The following is a 16,189-nucleotide window of genomic DNA, read 5'->3' as shown; positions in this document are numbered from 1 at the left end:
CCCAGAAGGCCCTCAAAGTATTGACTTAATTATCTTACCTGCAGCTGGAAAAAGATTTTAAATATATGTTCCTGGAGGGCAGAGTCAGTGACTCAACAACTCTTGAGACCCTGGTGCTCAGGCTAGAGCCTGGGATATTACAGGGACTCTCCAATGCTGGCTGGCTCAGAAAGCTGGCCTTCATCTCTTGCATTCCACTTTCTAATCGCCTGGGGGCGATTGCAAAGAACTGTCGAGCCCACCCTTCAAACTCAGTTTGTCCAAAACAGCTCAAAAACTACGTACTTTCTAGCTAGAGTACTGACAGACAGACAGGATCAAAGCATGGAAAGAGTGATCCATCTATCACTCTTCCTTCTCATACCACTGTCAACATCTGCTATAACACTTATCTCACTCCTTACTGGATTGTAGACTTCTCTAGGGAAAGGTCCACATTTGTGGCTACTGTAGTATCTACCATCACTCTTACACAGACATTAAAATAATGAGAAACTACTTATGTCAGGCACAGTGATAAGCACTTGACATTTTTTATCCCAGTAGATCTTCACCAACTAGCATCACATTTCAAACACCCAGGTTCAAAAAACCTGAACTCATCTTCTACTCCCATTCTTAAGCCAGTAATCTGCCCACGTTTATCTAACTGATAATTACAATGCTCTATATATATGAGTAACACAATCCATGTAGAATGCATACACAGGGTCTAACATAAGTGCTGAATGAATGTTAACTACGATTTTTATTATATACATCATCACCCCCGCCCCTTTCACACACAGTCGGCTAGCAAGAATTAAGAATATTCCCAGGAAGGCAAAAGTTACAAAAAATACCAACTTGGTTTATTGGATAAAAACAGTGGTAAAATGGACATAAAGCCAAAAGTTAGAACAGGACATTTTCACATCCTCCCCCGACTCAAAACTGTACTTCCCATCATCTGGGGTTAAGATGTTAGGGAGCCAGAGCCCACTAAAATCCGTCACTCTTCACCTGCACTGGAAACAAGGCCTGCAGTACGAGAACCCAGGGAAGAAGAAAGTCAGAGGCAACATCAGTCCTGTCTACACCTTCATCCCTAAAAGTCTCTGGATTGGAGGGAAGCAGGGAAGGAGTAAGGGGGCCAAAATGGCATGGACTGGCCTCTAGGGCCCACTGCCCAGGATATCCTAGAGGAAGTTATCCTTGTCCCTGTCTGATCCCTAATAAGTACCATTGTCAGGCCTTGGGAAGAAGAGGAAAGGGGACATTGGTTCAAATACCAGATGTGGTCTCCAAACCCTCTTCCAACACTGGTAAAAGCCCAGAAGGTGACCATCAGGGCTGGGGGTGCCACATCTTTTCCCTCCTGCCCAAACAAGAGGTAAAAAGGAATTCCTCAGGACAGAGCAAGCCCAGCTGCTCTTAAATCTCCACGTCGCTTTCCTTGTCATTGTCATGGTCTCCATCATAGAACTCGTTGGGTGCCTCTGGCCTGCAAAGCAAGGGAGACAAATCAGGGTCCTATTCTCCAGGTTCTCACCTTCTCCCACACAGCTACCCTCTCTGGAACCACTTCCTAGGCCCCTTTCATACAGGAAGCACTCTTCTCCTATTGGCAGATACTGGTCGCTATCCATCCCCTCCATTCATGCAGTCTAAATAGACATTTATGGAGAGACACTCCATGCCAGCCACCATCATAAGCCACAGCGATATGGTAGATAATAAGCTGGATAAAAATGTCTGCCTATCCTCAATAAACTGACTGAATAAACAAGACAACTAACAAAGTCAATAAATAAAGATTATAATTTCCCATCTTGGCAAATGCTCTGACACAATGAAATAAAGGGATGTCACAAAGAGTGAAGGGGGGGGCACATTCCAGGCAGAATTATTAGAGACAGCTATTCTAGGAAGGTAAGAAAGACTTCAAGTCTGAGAAGGGGCTGGCCAGGCAGAGATCTCAGGAAGCCCATTCCGAGCTGCAAAGAAAGCCAAATACAGAGTTATCAGGTGGAGGGAGACTGATGTATTCTAGGAAGAGCATAAGGCTAGGATGGCCGGGAGCCGTGCACAGGGAGGAAAGTAGCTACAGATGAGACCACAGACATAGGTAAGCACCAGCACGTCTTTAAAGCCATGATCAGAGAATGGGGTTTTGTTCTAAGAGCAATGGAAAGGAGAGTTGTAAGCAGAGAAGCGAATGAAGGGATTTGAAAGCAACACAGGGCCCAGTAAGTACTCAATATTCATTTCTTTCTTTTTGGAAAACTCCTCTCTGGGAGAACACAGAAAACCGAATTACCTTGCCCACAGCTGATAACTAAGAAAGAAGGGAGAAATTCATCAATGAGAAGCTGGAGAACAAAGTCAGGAAAGGCCCTATCTGCCTGGTAAGCAATATCTCAGTTAACTAGCCTTAGGATGTCTGGCAAGTTACTTAACCTCTCTGAGCCTTAGATTCCTCTTCTGGTAACTGAACGTTAACAGCCACCTCTCAGAGTTGTCTGATGACAGCAGAATGATGACAAGATGGTATGTACGTTTTAATATAAAGCATTTAGTACTGAGTCTGGTTCTTAGCAAACCCACAGAAAGTCATTAACTCCTCTTATTACTACTCTGCAAATGATACACAAGTTGGAGCTATAGGCATCAAAGAACGGGAACTTGGTGGGTGGTCTGACAGGGAGGGAGGGCTTAGGGCAGGAAGAGGCCTGAACTGCTGCTGGCTGTTGAGAGGGGGTGGTATCGTACAGACATTAGGCCCAGATTCCAGCCCAGAACCAGAGATGAAAAAGCCAAACGCAACCTAAAGGAGTAACTTAAAGCAGGTTTTTAAGAAAATCAATTTCTAGAAGTCAAGCTTCAGAGATCTGGAGAAGTTGACAAAGAGGAGACAAGGCGGTGAGACATTAAAAAGGAATCCTGAGGCCAGATGTTCAGATACTTCCTCAACCAGGAGTGGGAATAAGGCGGTATTCGTGGAGAAGGAGTGGACTAGTCCCGAAGGTCCAAGCAATAAAACTCAGGCCTAAAGGAGAGATATGGAAGCTGACCTCTAATACAGAGAAGCAGATTCTGGAAGGGTCTGGGAAGGCCATGTGACTCTGTAGCAGAGTCAGCTCAGACCTCTAACAGTGCGTGGGAGGTGCAAGTGTCCAGCTGTGGTTATCCCCCAGCCACGTAAGGGTATCTGTTCTCCATTAAGTGCATCTGTTTCTCCACTTCTGTGTTCTGCTGTCTTTTCCCTTCATTTTTCAGAAAAACCTATTCTGGGATTAAAAAAAAAAAAACACCTCTACCCGAATCTCTTTTTTTCCTAATTCAATGCATCTGTATTTTAGTATATAGCTCAGAAAAATAAAGATTTAAAAAAAAACCTGTAATGTAATTATTATATCTGAAAAAAATGAACACAGGAAAGAAATCAAAGGGCCTTAAACAGCAGTATGTGAGCAGTGACTTGTAGAGCTCCAAACCTGGAAGGAGCCAGTAAAATGGTGAAAAGATTATAAATCCTTACAGATTGTTTGGAAGGCAATTTGGCAGCAGATACCAAAAATTTTAGGGGGTTCAGGGCCACATCTTTGTTATGATAAAAAAATGGGAAATAATACAAATGCCATCTATGGTACTTAGTTAAATTATGCTACAGCCACACGACGGAATATTATGCAGCTGATAAAATAATGAAGCAGATCTATATATAATGACATGGAAAAATACACTGTTTAAAAAGAAAGAACCAGGGTTGCCTGGGTGGCTCAGTGAGTTAAGCCTCTGCCTTCCGCTCAGGTCACAATCTCAGAGTCCTGGGATCTATCCCCACATCGGGCTCTCTGCTCAGCAGGGAGCCTGCTTTCCCCTCTCTCTCTGCCTGCCTCTCTGCCTACCTGTGATCTCTCTCTCTCTGTGTCAAATAAATAATTAAAATCTTAAAAAAAAAAAAAAAACAAAAAAACAGTTCTAAATTGTAGAGCACCCAGTATAGATCCAAACAGCATTTTTAAAAAAGATGCACAAGCTCTAAGAATGCATGTGTATGTATATTTGCGTTCCTATGCGCATACTGGATAGTATACTTAAACCCTATTGAAAAAGTCTATTTGAAAAGATATAAATCGGGGCGCCTGGGTGGCTCAGTGGTTTGAAGGCGGCTTGGGTCATGATCTCAGGGTCCTGGGATCGAGCCCCGCATCGGGCTCTCTGCTCTGCAGGAAGCCTGCTTCCCTCTTTCTCTCTCTCTCTCTCTGCCTGCCTCTCTGCCTACTTGTGATCTCTGTCTGTCAAATAAATAAATAAAATCTTTTAAAAAATAAATAAATAAATAAATAAATAAATAAAAGAAAAGATATAAATCAAACTATTAATAGTTTGTGGAACTGGTCTAGGATCCTGTGAATGCAAGCTTAACATTATTTTGGTGCTGTTTAAAATTCTGACAATAAATATGTTACTTATTTATGCCACAATCACACATACAGAAAGAGTGGGGAATTACAAAAGAGCAAAAAGCAGGCATCCCAAAGGAAGTAAGCCAGGGATGATTAAGCTAATGCCTTCTAATGTCCTTTTTCCCTCGTAACTTCCCCGACAAGACTGCTGGAAACCCCTGCTCTCAAGTCACTGCCCCAGACCTGGTGTAGTTCTCCTCAGGACCCCTCTCCTCTGCATCAGCCTCGTCAGTCCTGTCATAGGTCAGGAGGTCTGCAGGCACATCATGAATCTGGACGCTGGGTGCATGGTTCAGCATCTTCAGGTTTTCAAAGATTGTCTGGCGGATCTGGTCCAAATACTGGTTGGGGATTTGGAATACGGAGTGAGTGATTCCCAGAGCATCCACCCTTCTAGCTGACTCCCAGCCCTACGATCCTAGTTCTAATCCCCCCAGTCCGATTGCCTCTACTTTAACCTGGGCTGTGTCTTGGTTTTAACAATGACAGTGGTAGCTGAGAACTTTTTTCTCTTCTCCGGTTTCTCCAATTTCCCCACATCCTGAACCTCTTCCTAGGCCCTCCCCACCCCTGGGTTCATCTTTTTGGGTTCAGCAGCTACCTGGCGTGAGTTCTGATTCTCGATGCGCGTGCTGACATCTGGATGGAGCGTAAAGTCTGGGGCAAAGTACTCGAAGTACTCTAAATGGGGAAAGGGAGATTAGAAGAGAAGGCATGGCTCAGACAGAGACAACCAGGTCCCAAGACTTCCCAATCTATTTCCTTCCCATCCAAAACCCCTGCATAATAGCTGCCTAATCTTTTCCCTGCTCTGAACTCAGTGATTTAGTCTGCAGGGCTCCTTGAGTGTCAAATTTCCTATCTGTAATAAAAAGAAAAATTTTTAAATTCCCATCTGCCTTGAAATTACGCCATTCTGGGGGTCTTCTGAGAATGCCTCTTGCTGTGGGTTATCAGAGAGTGATCCTTACCACTATAGGGAAGCTCCTCACTAATGGCTTCTTCTACCAGCAGTGACGTTTCATATGTCCTGAAACCAAACAGCAGAGTGGGGTAGGCTGAGCAAGTGGGCCCTCCAGCCCTCTCAGGGAGCCCCCAACTCACCAACTCACATAGGACAAGGGGGAGAAGGAAAACCAGGGAGCATGCTCACCAGCAGCGGGCAACATTTCGGACAGTATAGCCACCACCACCTAGCACCAGTAGAGGGATATTGAAGCTCTTGACATATTCGACACATTCCCTGTTAGAAGGAACCAGAGGAATGGCTGGAGGAAGTGATCAAAAGGCAAAGTATACCGTCTCTAGGTATTGCCTCGAAAGGGCAGACGGGAACTAGAGAAGCTTCCATAATCTTGAACTAGGTATTGAAATTCACCGAGTTATACCCTTGAGATATGCGTACTTTATTCTCTATATGGTGTGTCTCAGTAAAAACTGAAACACACAGGGCGTTCCCACCTCTCTCCAGCTCAACACCCATCCTGGCACCTCATCTGTTAATCAACTACTTTCATCAAAGTACCAGCAAGTGCTGTCAGTTCCAGCCTCCACAATACAACTCCCATCACCTACTTCTCACTGGCCACCTCCTCCACCTAGGCCCAGGCACGACATCTGCTGCCTGGGCAATACCAACACCTTCCTAACTGGCCTTACACTTCCACTCCTGTCCCCCACCCCACCCCCAAGCCTTCCTCCTTTCAGCAGTCAGAGCAGTCACTTTAAAACATCAATTGGGGGGCACCTGAGTGGCTCAGTTGGTTAAGCAACTGCCTTTGACTCAGGTCATGATCCTGGAGTCCTGGGATCAAGTCCCGCATCAGGCTCCCTGATAGGCAGAAGTCTGCATCTCCCTCTGACCTTTCCCCTCTCAATCTCTCTCTCTCATTGTCTTTCTCTCAAATAAATAAGATCTTAAAAAAAAAAAAAAAAAACAATTGGATCATGTCATTTCCTTGTTTAAAACCTTCCCGCAGTTTCCCATCATATTTCAAATTCAATCCAGACTTCTCACCAGAGTTTAAGGGCTCTGCATGACCTCACCACTGCCGATCTCTTGGGCCTCCCGTCAAACAACCTCCAGGCTGCTCCTTGTGATCTTGCCTCCCCACTCTGACTTCATCTCCTGGCTGGCTATACCAGCTCTTTCCTGTCTCAGTTCCTCCGCATGGACCCTTCTCATTGCTTGGGAGTGACTCTCTCTAGTCTTCCTATGGCCCATTCCCCAACTACCCCCATTCCACGTACTGAGGCCCAAAGCCACTTGAAAACCAGGGACAGAAAAGAGCAGGTCTCACCCATGTCCTCGAATGCTGAGGTTGAAGCAGCCCAAACGATCACAGCCTAGGGAGTCAGCTCCACACTGTGAAAAGCAAAACCCCAGGCAGCTGCAGTGAGATGACTGATCAGAATGACCCAGATGTCCTTCACTTCTGTTCCCCAACAAACGCAGGGGCTATCTTCCTCCCTGCTCTATTCCCCTAAGCCCAGGCAGAGCCCTCTTGAAAAAGCACCAGCAGTATTACCTGGAGCACAATGCATGTGGGTTGGTAGAAGTCCACCACCTGGTTGATAACCGGCTGGAAAAGGTGCTTGTAACCTGGGAGAGGGCCAAAGATGGGCACCTGGCACCCCAAGGGAATGGGGAGACAGGGAACAAAAGGAAAAAAGGGATTGAGAGAGCATGTAGCCCAGGAAAAGGGGCAACCCAAAGAACCAAATCATTGGTTCTAAGCTTCTAGATGGGGTCCCAGACCACTTTGAGTGACTGATGGAAGCTAATGACCCATTTCCCAGAAAAAATGCACATACACATAAATATGTTGCATACAATTTCCGGGGGGGTTCATGGTCCCTTTGAAGGCCATTCATCCTTAAGGACACCTGGCCCAACAGTAGACAATACCAGGCAGAAGACGTTAATTCAAGGAGGAAGAAGGGGCCTAGTAAACGGGGAAATGACCTCGATACTTACTCTGGTCATCGATGCCATCCCGCAAAGGCACATTGAGACAGTAGTAGCGACCACTCTCTGCTCCAACTTCATACATATCACCTATAGGCAAGTGGAGAGTAGGGGGTAGGAGCTATACACAGGGGACACCCACAACCCACCTGCTTCAAGTTCAATCTGTACACCGAGGACATCTCACTATATCTGTGTACCTCCACCACACACTCTCTAGAGACACTTCATCTCTAGTGGTTTGCATTCATTCAGCAAATAATTTTTGAGGGCCTACTATGAGCCAACCTGTGCATCAGGCACTGGGGCATTAGAGAGAACTAATGAAATGAATGAAATCCCACCAAGCTTTTACTCCTGGGGGATGGGCATGATAAGGAAGACAGTAAACAGAACAAAACACTGCCATATATACAAACAGCAGTGAGTGCTCTGAGAAAAGTAAGCATAGTGACATGACAGAGTAATAGGGAAGGAGGGATTACTTTAACTGCAGTGGTCAGGATGGACTTCCCTGAGGAGGCCACTTGAGCCAAGACCTGAAGGCTAAGCAGGAGGCTGTCGTAGCAAAGAGCTGAGGGTGTGAAGGGGATGATCATCCCTACTCCCATACCTGTGCCAGGAAAGAAGTAGTTTCCGTATTTGTGGAAGGAGACTGTCATCACCCGGTCAGTGAGGTAGAAGGCTTCCTGAACTCCATCACCATGGTGGATGTCGATATCAATGTAGAGCACCCGAGGGTGGTACCTGGGATGAGACCCAAGCCAGAGTCTGAGGTAGAGGGGAACCCCAGCAAGAAAACCCCCAACCCACACCTCCCAAAACAAGGTTTGGAATTAGGAAGCCCAAGTCACCTGAAACCTAATACCACCAGTTCCCTACGGTCAACTCTGGACTCCAGCCTGGAGGCAGGGACAGGAGAGGGATGTGTAGAGAAGACTGAAATGTGAGCAGGCAGGAGGGAGTGTGCAGCAGGGCATGGGAAAGTAGTCTGAGTAAAGCATTAAGAACGGTGGAGAAGTTAGTGTGGAGCTGGAGGAACAGGTCACGGCCAGCACGGTGTGAGATACCACCTCGGCCATGGGTCTCATAAGTCCCTCCATCTCCTCCCAGGCTACTTACTTGAGCAGCTCCAGGATGCCAATCACAATGTCATTGACATAGCAGAAGCCAGAGGCCTGTGGTGAGACAGTGATCTTACAATGTAGTAACGATTCCTCTCCCCAGCTGCCCCCTGGTGTCAGCCTGACCACCTACACTAGGGCAGTCATTGTCTCCCCCATCAACTCTTCACTTACCTCAAACTTCTTGGCATGGTGCAAACCACCAGCCCAGTTAATGGCAATATCACAGATCTGAAAAACAAACACCCAACTCACAGTCCTCCTTGCCCACCCACAAAGCTGGAAGCTCAGGGTCAGGGTTAAGGCCTTCAGTTAGAAGGACCAGTTAACCCCAAAGGGAGAGCAGGACTCGGGGCCACAGTCACCTTGTTGTTCAGCTGGGTTGCTCCTTGCAGAGATGCACCTGTGTAACGGGAACAGAACTCAAACAGCCCGGGAAACACTGGGCTGCAGGAAAGAGAAGCAAGTCAGAGCCCTTTACCTGTCTAGACCCTTCCTACACCTTCCCTGAGTCCAAACCCCTCCAACCTCCATTGCTCAATAAACTCCCAGCCCCTATATACCTAAGATATCTGCAAATTTATTCAACAAATATTTTGGACTGTATACCAAGCCCTGTATAAGGAAGGCACTGGATGGGAAGTAAAAAAGCATTTCACTCTGTCAGGGGGTTTGTATCCTGGTTGCAAAGAAAAGTAGGCAGCTTCTAGGTACTTAAGAACACATGCCATAAAAGAAATAATTTGAGAGGGAACATAAACTTTGTTTCTCTTTCAATGTTCTTTTATGTATTTCATATTTTAACACAATGTTCAATAACATTCTTTCAGAGTCACACATTTTTGGGGTGCCTGGGTGGCTCAGTTGGTTAAGTGTCTGCCTTCAGCTCAGGTCATGATCCCAAGCTCCTGGGATCAAGCCCCACATCAGGCTCCTTGCTCAGCACGGAGCCTACTTCTCCCTCTCCCTTTGCCTGCCACTCCCCACACACACAGCTTGTGCACACTCGCTCTCTCTCTATGTCAAATAAATATATAAAATATTTTTTTTAAAAAAAAGAGTCACATTTTTAAGCAAGAGCTGCATTCCTATATACCTGAAATAGTAATAATGATAATCCACAGAAAGCCTTGAACACAGTTAAAACACTGTGTGGTACCTAGTATTCTGCACATCGATAAATATTAATCATAATTATTACCATCTTCTTTTTTATAAAAAGGAGAGGCCTGAAGCCAGATACAAAAGATTATATACTATAAAGCTCCATTTATATAAACTCTGGAAAAGGCAAAATATAGAGATAGATCTCAGATCAGTTGTCACCTAGAGGTAAGCTGAAGAGAAGACATTGACTATAAAAGGGCAGAAGAGTCCTCTGTGGGAAAATGGAAATAATCTATACTTTGATGCATACTATCAAAACTCTCGGGGGCGCCTGGGTGGCTCAGTGGGTTAAAGCCTCTGCCTTCAGCTCAGGTCATGATCCCAGGGTCCTGGGATAGAGCCCCAAGCCGGGCTCTCTGCTCAGCAGGGAGCCTGCTTCCTTGTCTCTCTGTTTGCCTGTCTGCCTACCTGTGACCTCTGTCTGTCAAATAAATAAATAAAATCTTTAAAAAAAAAAAAAACTCTCAAACTGCACACCTAAAACGGGTGAATTTTACTGCATGCAAATTATACCTTCAAAAACTTAACTTATAAAAAAGGAAAAGCTTAAAAGATTTTTACTTTTAAGTCTCAAAAATAGAAAATGGTGCAGCTGACACATTTGACCATGTGATAAAGAAAGCTATAGAGAGTTTTATAGTTTCTCAAAGGTTCTGGGAAGAATTAATGATTAATACCTAGAAAACTAAGCAAATGAAAAAACAATGCAATTATCAACTCTAGGAAAAACGAAAAGATATACAGGAAGTAAGATTAAACCGCAGTATACTATTAGACTCTATAGTAAGTGAATTTTTCAAGATTCTAACAACGTAAACATAGAATGCTTATTGAATAAAAATTGTACCTAACTATATTGTGAAGCTGGGATAGGAGGGCAAGCCAGGGTGATAGTATGAGGAGACTAAATGTTAATTTCCCATACTAAGGGCTTTATAGGCAATGATTGAAGTTGAAAAGTGGAAAAATAGCAACACAAGCATATTATAAGAGACAGGATAATATGGCAGCTTGATTTAAGAGCCCAGATTCTAGAGCCAGACTACCTAAGTTCAAGCGTGGCTTTTTTTTTTTTTTTTAAAGATTTTATTTATTTACCTGACAGAGAGAGAGAGAGAACACAAGGAGGGGAAGCAGCAGACAGAGGGAGAAGCAGGCTCCTCACTAAGGAGGGAGCCCAATACGGGGATCAATCCCAGGACCCAAGCCAAACGTAACCACTTAACAACTGAGCCACCCAGGTACCCCTCAAGCCTGACTTTTTAACACCTACCAATGATCATGAGACTAGATAAGCTGTTTATAGTTTCTGTGCCTAAGTGTCCTCATCTGTCAAAGGAGGCAATAAGAGACCCTGATTCACAGAGATTGATGAGCTTAAATGACCTAATGCCTCTGAAGCATTTAAAATGCTACCTGACAGAGAGTAGGCATTACTTAAGTATTACAGATTATTTGTAACAGTAGATTAGTATCATTGCTTTGAAACCCAAAGATAAATACCAGAAGACATAGCTAAATGAGCTGAAAGTGGCTGCCCCTCGGGAGAGGGATTTATGAGTAGGAGGCACAGATCTGGGACTTTTTTTTTCCCCATTGAAAGCCTTGCAGTATAATTGGGCTTTTTATATTAGGTTAACTTGAAAACAATCAAAAATAAAAGGGAAAATCCCTGATTCTCATCTGAAATAGAGAGATAACCATGACTGTAGCTTAAGTCGAACAGTACAACTGATGCGGTGCCAAGGACTGAGTGGTAGTATTCCCTAAATGCACAGAGCACTTACAGAGCCCCAGCTGGGGTCTTAGGGCTGACTCTGCATTCCCACACCTGCAAAGTGAGCTCAGAAACAACAGTAGCAGCAATAACAAAAAAACCCAAGAAATCTCCTAAGACAGCATGCAACTAAACACCAAATGACTAGTGCAAACTAGTACAGGACAGATCTCTGTGCCTGGTGTGGTCAAGAAAGGTTCAGTGGGGGGTGCTTGGGTGGCTCAGTGGGTTAAGCCTCTGCTTTTGGCTCAGGTCATGATCTCAGGGTCCTGGGATAGAAACCCACATCGGGTTCTCTGCTCAGCAGGGAGCCTGCCTCCCCCTCTCTTTTTGCCTGCCTCTCTGCTTACTTGATCTCTCTCTCTGTCAAATAATCTCTCTCTCTGTCAAAAAAATAAATAAAAACCTTAATTAAAAAAAAAAAAGTTTCAGTGGTGTGAATCTTGAAGGTGGTGTGAAGGCCAGGAAGGCCTTGGAGAGGTTGAATGAGGAACAAAGGGCATTCCAGGAAGGCATTCTGTGAAAACAAGGGTGTAGTTATGGATAAGCCTGGGGAGGTGCTCAATGCCAGCCTTCTATCTTCCAGCTCAAAGTGCTTCCATCAGTAGGATCTTTCAGGGAAACAGTGTAGTGTTTAAAAACCAAGGCTCTGGGGATGCCTGAGTGGCTCAGTTGGTTAGACAACTGCCTTTGGCTTGAGTCCTAACCCCAGAGTCCTGGGATCAAGCCCCACATGGGGTTCCCTGCTTAGCCGGGAGCGTGCTTCTCCCCCTCCCTCTGCCATTCCCCCTGCCTGTGTGCTCCTGCTCTGTCAAATAAATAATTTTTTTTAAAAACTGAAATAAATAGAATAAATTCAAAATAAATAAAAACCAGGTCTCTGGATCTGAATCCTGCCACCTTGACTGATCAGTTTTGTTAACTCTGGTTAGTTACCTCAATTTCCTCAAATTTTGGTTTTATGCCTAAATTAAGGCAAAGGACTATTACATCTCACTGTTGCTGTAAGAATGAAGTGGATATACCAGCAAACCTCAGCACAAAAGAGTAAGCACTCAGCAGTAGCTGTTATAGGAAATTCTATATGACCAACAACCTGGTTTCTTCAAGAAATAAATTAAAGGTACAGGGGCACGTGGGTGGCTCAGTCAATTAAACATCTGCCTTTGGCTCATGTCATGACCCCAGGGCTCGGGGATTAAGCCCCACATTAGGCACCCTGCTCAAGGGGAGTCTGCTTTTCCCTCTCCCTCTGCCCCTCCTTCCGCTGCGCACTCTCTCTCTCTCTCACCTACTATCTGTATCTCATATAAATAAAATCTTCTTTTAAAAAAAAAAGGAAGAAATTCAAGTTAGAGAAGGAAACATTGGAGATTTAAAAACCTTAAGAGACGTATCAACCAAATACAAAGTATGGGCCTTATTTAGATCCTAAATACATCAACTGCAAAAAGAAAAAATTAGGAGGCAGTTAGAGAAATTTGAATACTGATTGCAAATATGATGGTATTAAGGAATTACTGTTTTTTAGGTGTGATAATGACAATGTGTGTGTGTGTGTGTGTGTGTGTGTGTGTGTGTGCATGTTTGTTTTTAAGAGTATCATTTAGAGACACACAATAAAATATTTGCAGGTAAAAAATGCGACATCTGGGATTTGCTTTAAAATAATCTGAGATGCAGGGGCTCTTGGGTGGCTCAGTCAGTTAAACATTAGACTCCTAATTTCTACTCAGGTCATGATCTCAGCTGGATCTCAGAGATCCAGCTGGCATCAAGCCCCGTGCCTGCCCATGTCCTTACTGGGCTCCAAGCTGGGCACGGACCCTGCTTAAGATTCTCTCTCTCCCTCTCCCTCTGCATCCCTACCACCCTGCCCCTGCTGGCTTGCCCCCTCCTTCCAAAAAAAACACAAAAAAAAACAAAAAAACACACAAACTAAAATAATCTGGGATGCAGATGAAGCAAGACTGGCTATATGCTCATAAACATTACAGGTGGTGAAGGATACATGGGAATTCACTGTACTATTTTTTCAGAAATGTTTGAAATTTTCCTTAAAAAAAAGTCTAAAAATAAATTGAGTAAATGGTAGCTGTTAAGATTGCTATGTTTTCCTGAATATATGAGAGAATGTAAGCAAGGATAATGGCTTATCTTTGTTATCTGTTCCCTTCCCCAGAGGGCCCAATTCTGAGACTTTCTCATATGATTCAGCTCAGTGTAAACCTCCCTCAATGTAAATCACTCTCTTGCTTTTAGAACACTTTGATAATTTCTCTCTCCTCTAGGGATAAGAGCCCCAATTCATCACAAAGCTGTTTAATTTTTAAAGGCCCTGCCCATCTCTTTAGCCTCGATTCAGATCATTTTTCTTTTCATATTCAGTGAATGACCTTTTTTCTGTTCCTCAAATGAGGAACACACCAACCTCTCACAGACCCTCAACACATGCTGTCCCTAATTCCCACAATATTTCTGCCCTCACCACATATGTGCCCAATTACCTTTCATCTAATTATCTCCTACTCTTTCTTCAGATCTCCCCTCAACCTCCATTACTTCCTCCAGCCTCTAGTGACCAGCCCACTCCCAAGATTGGTAATTCTCCTGCGTATACACTCTCAGTCAGCCACATAGCTCTCCTTCACAGGACTTAGCACAACTGTAATATTAAATTTTGTTGTTATGTATCACTGCATTGCTAGCAATTAGCACAGGGACTGGCCTAGAGCAAACGGCCATTATTTGTTGAATAAACAAATGAGTAAATGATGATTCACTGACAAACAGACCCCCTTCATATGTTCCCACTGCTGCCACGAGACCTCACTCAAATGTTCTCCTTGAAATGGCTGGCATTAAAAATCCCAGTTCTCCCCTCACCAGTCATCGCCCACGTTGAAGGCATTAAGGCTCTTGGTGAAGCCTTGCATATTGGTGGGGCTGACTCTCTGCAAGAAGTCGATGTAGTCCTCAGAGTGAAAGCGGCACATGTCATGCTGGGAGGCCTGGTATGGCTTGAAGACCTCGGGATGGAAACATAAGGTGAACCCCAGCGAGTTCAGTCCCATTAATTAGGTTGAGACTGCCCACACTAAACCCAGCCCCGCGGACTGTCCACACCCACACATATCAGCAGTCCCCTTACCCCTCCAATCTTTGTTATTCTCTGAAGCAAAGGTCAGAGAAGAAGAGAGGCTCTGGTAAGCCAGCTGGGGTACTATGATCAAGCCTCCTAAAGATCAGTGCACTTGCCTTCTCCTTCCCACTTCCAGCCCAATCTTTCCCACCTTTTCTCAACCTTTTCTTTATCCATCTATTTTTTATTCTTTCCATACTCATCTCCTCCCCCTGCCTCTGATTCCATCCTCTCTCTTCTCTGAATTCTTAATTTTAGAGTTAAATAATATGGGATATATGACAACCTTTTAATCAAAACCCAGGAGAGCCACAGTGCTAAGCTAGAGACTTACTACCTTTTAGGGAATTTCACACACTTCTTTAGAAACTGGGCAAGAAAAAAAGCTTCTCTCCCCAGAAAATGCACAGGGGTACATACCAGCAAACAATTTCAAGGGAGTCATAGATTCATGCAATAACATCACCTCAGTCTTTTCTGTAGCTAATTCACTTGTCTGTGCCTCAGCACAAACAGTGGACAACACTCATTCATATTGTTGACTAATTCCCCTTGTGACGCATGAGGGCTGAACTTAACTGTTACAATCCCCTACCACAACTATAAATTCCAAGTTGGGGATTGTCCACCCCCATGTATGTATCTGGGAGATGGAGGGTTGGGTAGCAATATTCTAAGTTGGTAGGGAACTACCCAGGACATTTCCCGCTCTCTTCCACACACACATACACATTTGCACACAGGGCTACAGAGTCCTCCCTGGAGCTCTAGCTCCTTGGAGATGGCTAGAGGCGGCAGAGAAAGGGTGAGAACTGCGGTGGGAACACCCCACATCCAGATAGAGTGATCTATCCCCTCTCTCCTGAAGCCACAGCACTGCCCACCTCCTAAGACGCTGGGAGGAAACACTTTCTCTCTTCAAACCACCCCCCACTCCACCCTAACCATAGGCCCGAGGTTGATCTACCTGAGGTCAAAGGGTGGCCGACCTAAGGTAAAAAAATAATTTCCATTAAGTCGGTGGACCCACCCACCAACACTCTGCTGATGGCGGGTGGTCCTGGCTGCTTCCATCCACCCTGCCCCCCACCCCAAGGGTGGGTCGCACTTGGTGCATTCAGAGCAGCCCACCTATCCTATGGCCACAGAGCTCGCCCGCACCCTCAAAATCCAACAGCGATGGGGAGACTCACGATCATCTTCTTATAGAGACCGTAGTGCAAGACCAAACTATGGGTCAATGCCAAGCGATGGGGCTTCATAGGGTGCCCTGCCCCTGGGGGTGGGAGAAGAGAGTTCGTCAGTTCCCGTCGCTGGAGTTTTAGCCCCCGCCTCGAACCTCCGCGTCCCGAAGCCCCTCGCGTACAGCCTTGCTCCCTCACCGTAGTGGAAGTTGCCCACGTCTGGGTCGTAGAAATAGGCCACGGTCTTAGCCATGGTGCCGGCGGGAGAAGGCCCCGCGCCTCAGCCGCCCGCCCGGCCGCCTGCCCCACCCCCGCTCCTACGTGCTGCGTAAGCACGCAGCCTGTCTCTGCGGAACCGGGAAGTCCAGGCCCCGCC

The 16,189-nt window shown here is 45.3% G+C and overlaps 1 protein-coding gene and 1 long non-coding RNA gene across 3 annotated transcripts; one reads left to right on the top strand and one right to left on the bottom strand.

Annotated features, from left to right (window-relative positions):
- Positions 1–731: 731 nt before the first annotated feature.
- HDAC3 (histone deacetylase 3) lies at positions 732–16,147 on the bottom strand. 2 transcript variants are annotated; one of them, XM_032336363.1, is made up of 15 exons: positions 16,012–16,147; positions 15,823–15,905; positions 14,374–14,516; positions 8,909–8,990; positions 8,718–8,774; positions 8,542–8,597; positions 8,033–8,166; positions 7,429–7,509; positions 6,980–7,053; positions 6,752–6,816; positions 5,605–5,694; positions 5,423–5,481; positions 5,053–5,132; positions 4,635–4,792; positions 732–1,483 (listed from the first exon to the last, which is right to left on the bottom strand). In XM_032336363.1, exons 1-15 carry the CDS (start codon positions 16,064–16,066, stop codon positions 1,414–1,416), a joined length of 1,287 nt encoding a protein of 428 aa, XP_032192254.1. In that variant the 5' UTR covers positions 16,067–16,147; the 3' UTR covers positions 732–1,413. The 2 variants fall into 2 exon arrangements, with proteins under 2 accessions (XP_032192254.1, XP_032192255.1); XM_032336364.1 differs by lacking the exon at positions 16,012–16,147 and having other exon boundaries at positions 15,791–15,866.
- On the top strand, positions 1,903–4,671 carry LOC116586427. The gene is made up of 3 exons (XR_004284033.1): positions 1,903–2,107; positions 2,287–2,387; positions 4,596–4,671. It is a non-coding gene; the product is annotated as an uncharacterized LOC116586427 (long non-coding RNA).
- Positions 16,148–16,189: the final 42 nt, after the last annotated feature.

The sequence above is a fragment of the Mustela erminea genome, chromosome 3 (genome assembly GCF_009829155.1).
Source record: "Mustela erminea isolate mMusErm1 chromosome 3, mMusErm1.Pri, whole genome shotgun sequence".
Lineage (NCBI taxonomy): Eukaryota > Metazoa > Chordata > Mammalia > Carnivora > Mustelidae > Mustela > Mustela erminea.
The sequence above is the reverse complement of the archived record's forward strand: the minus strand, read 5'-3'. Positions and strand labels throughout refer to the sequence as shown.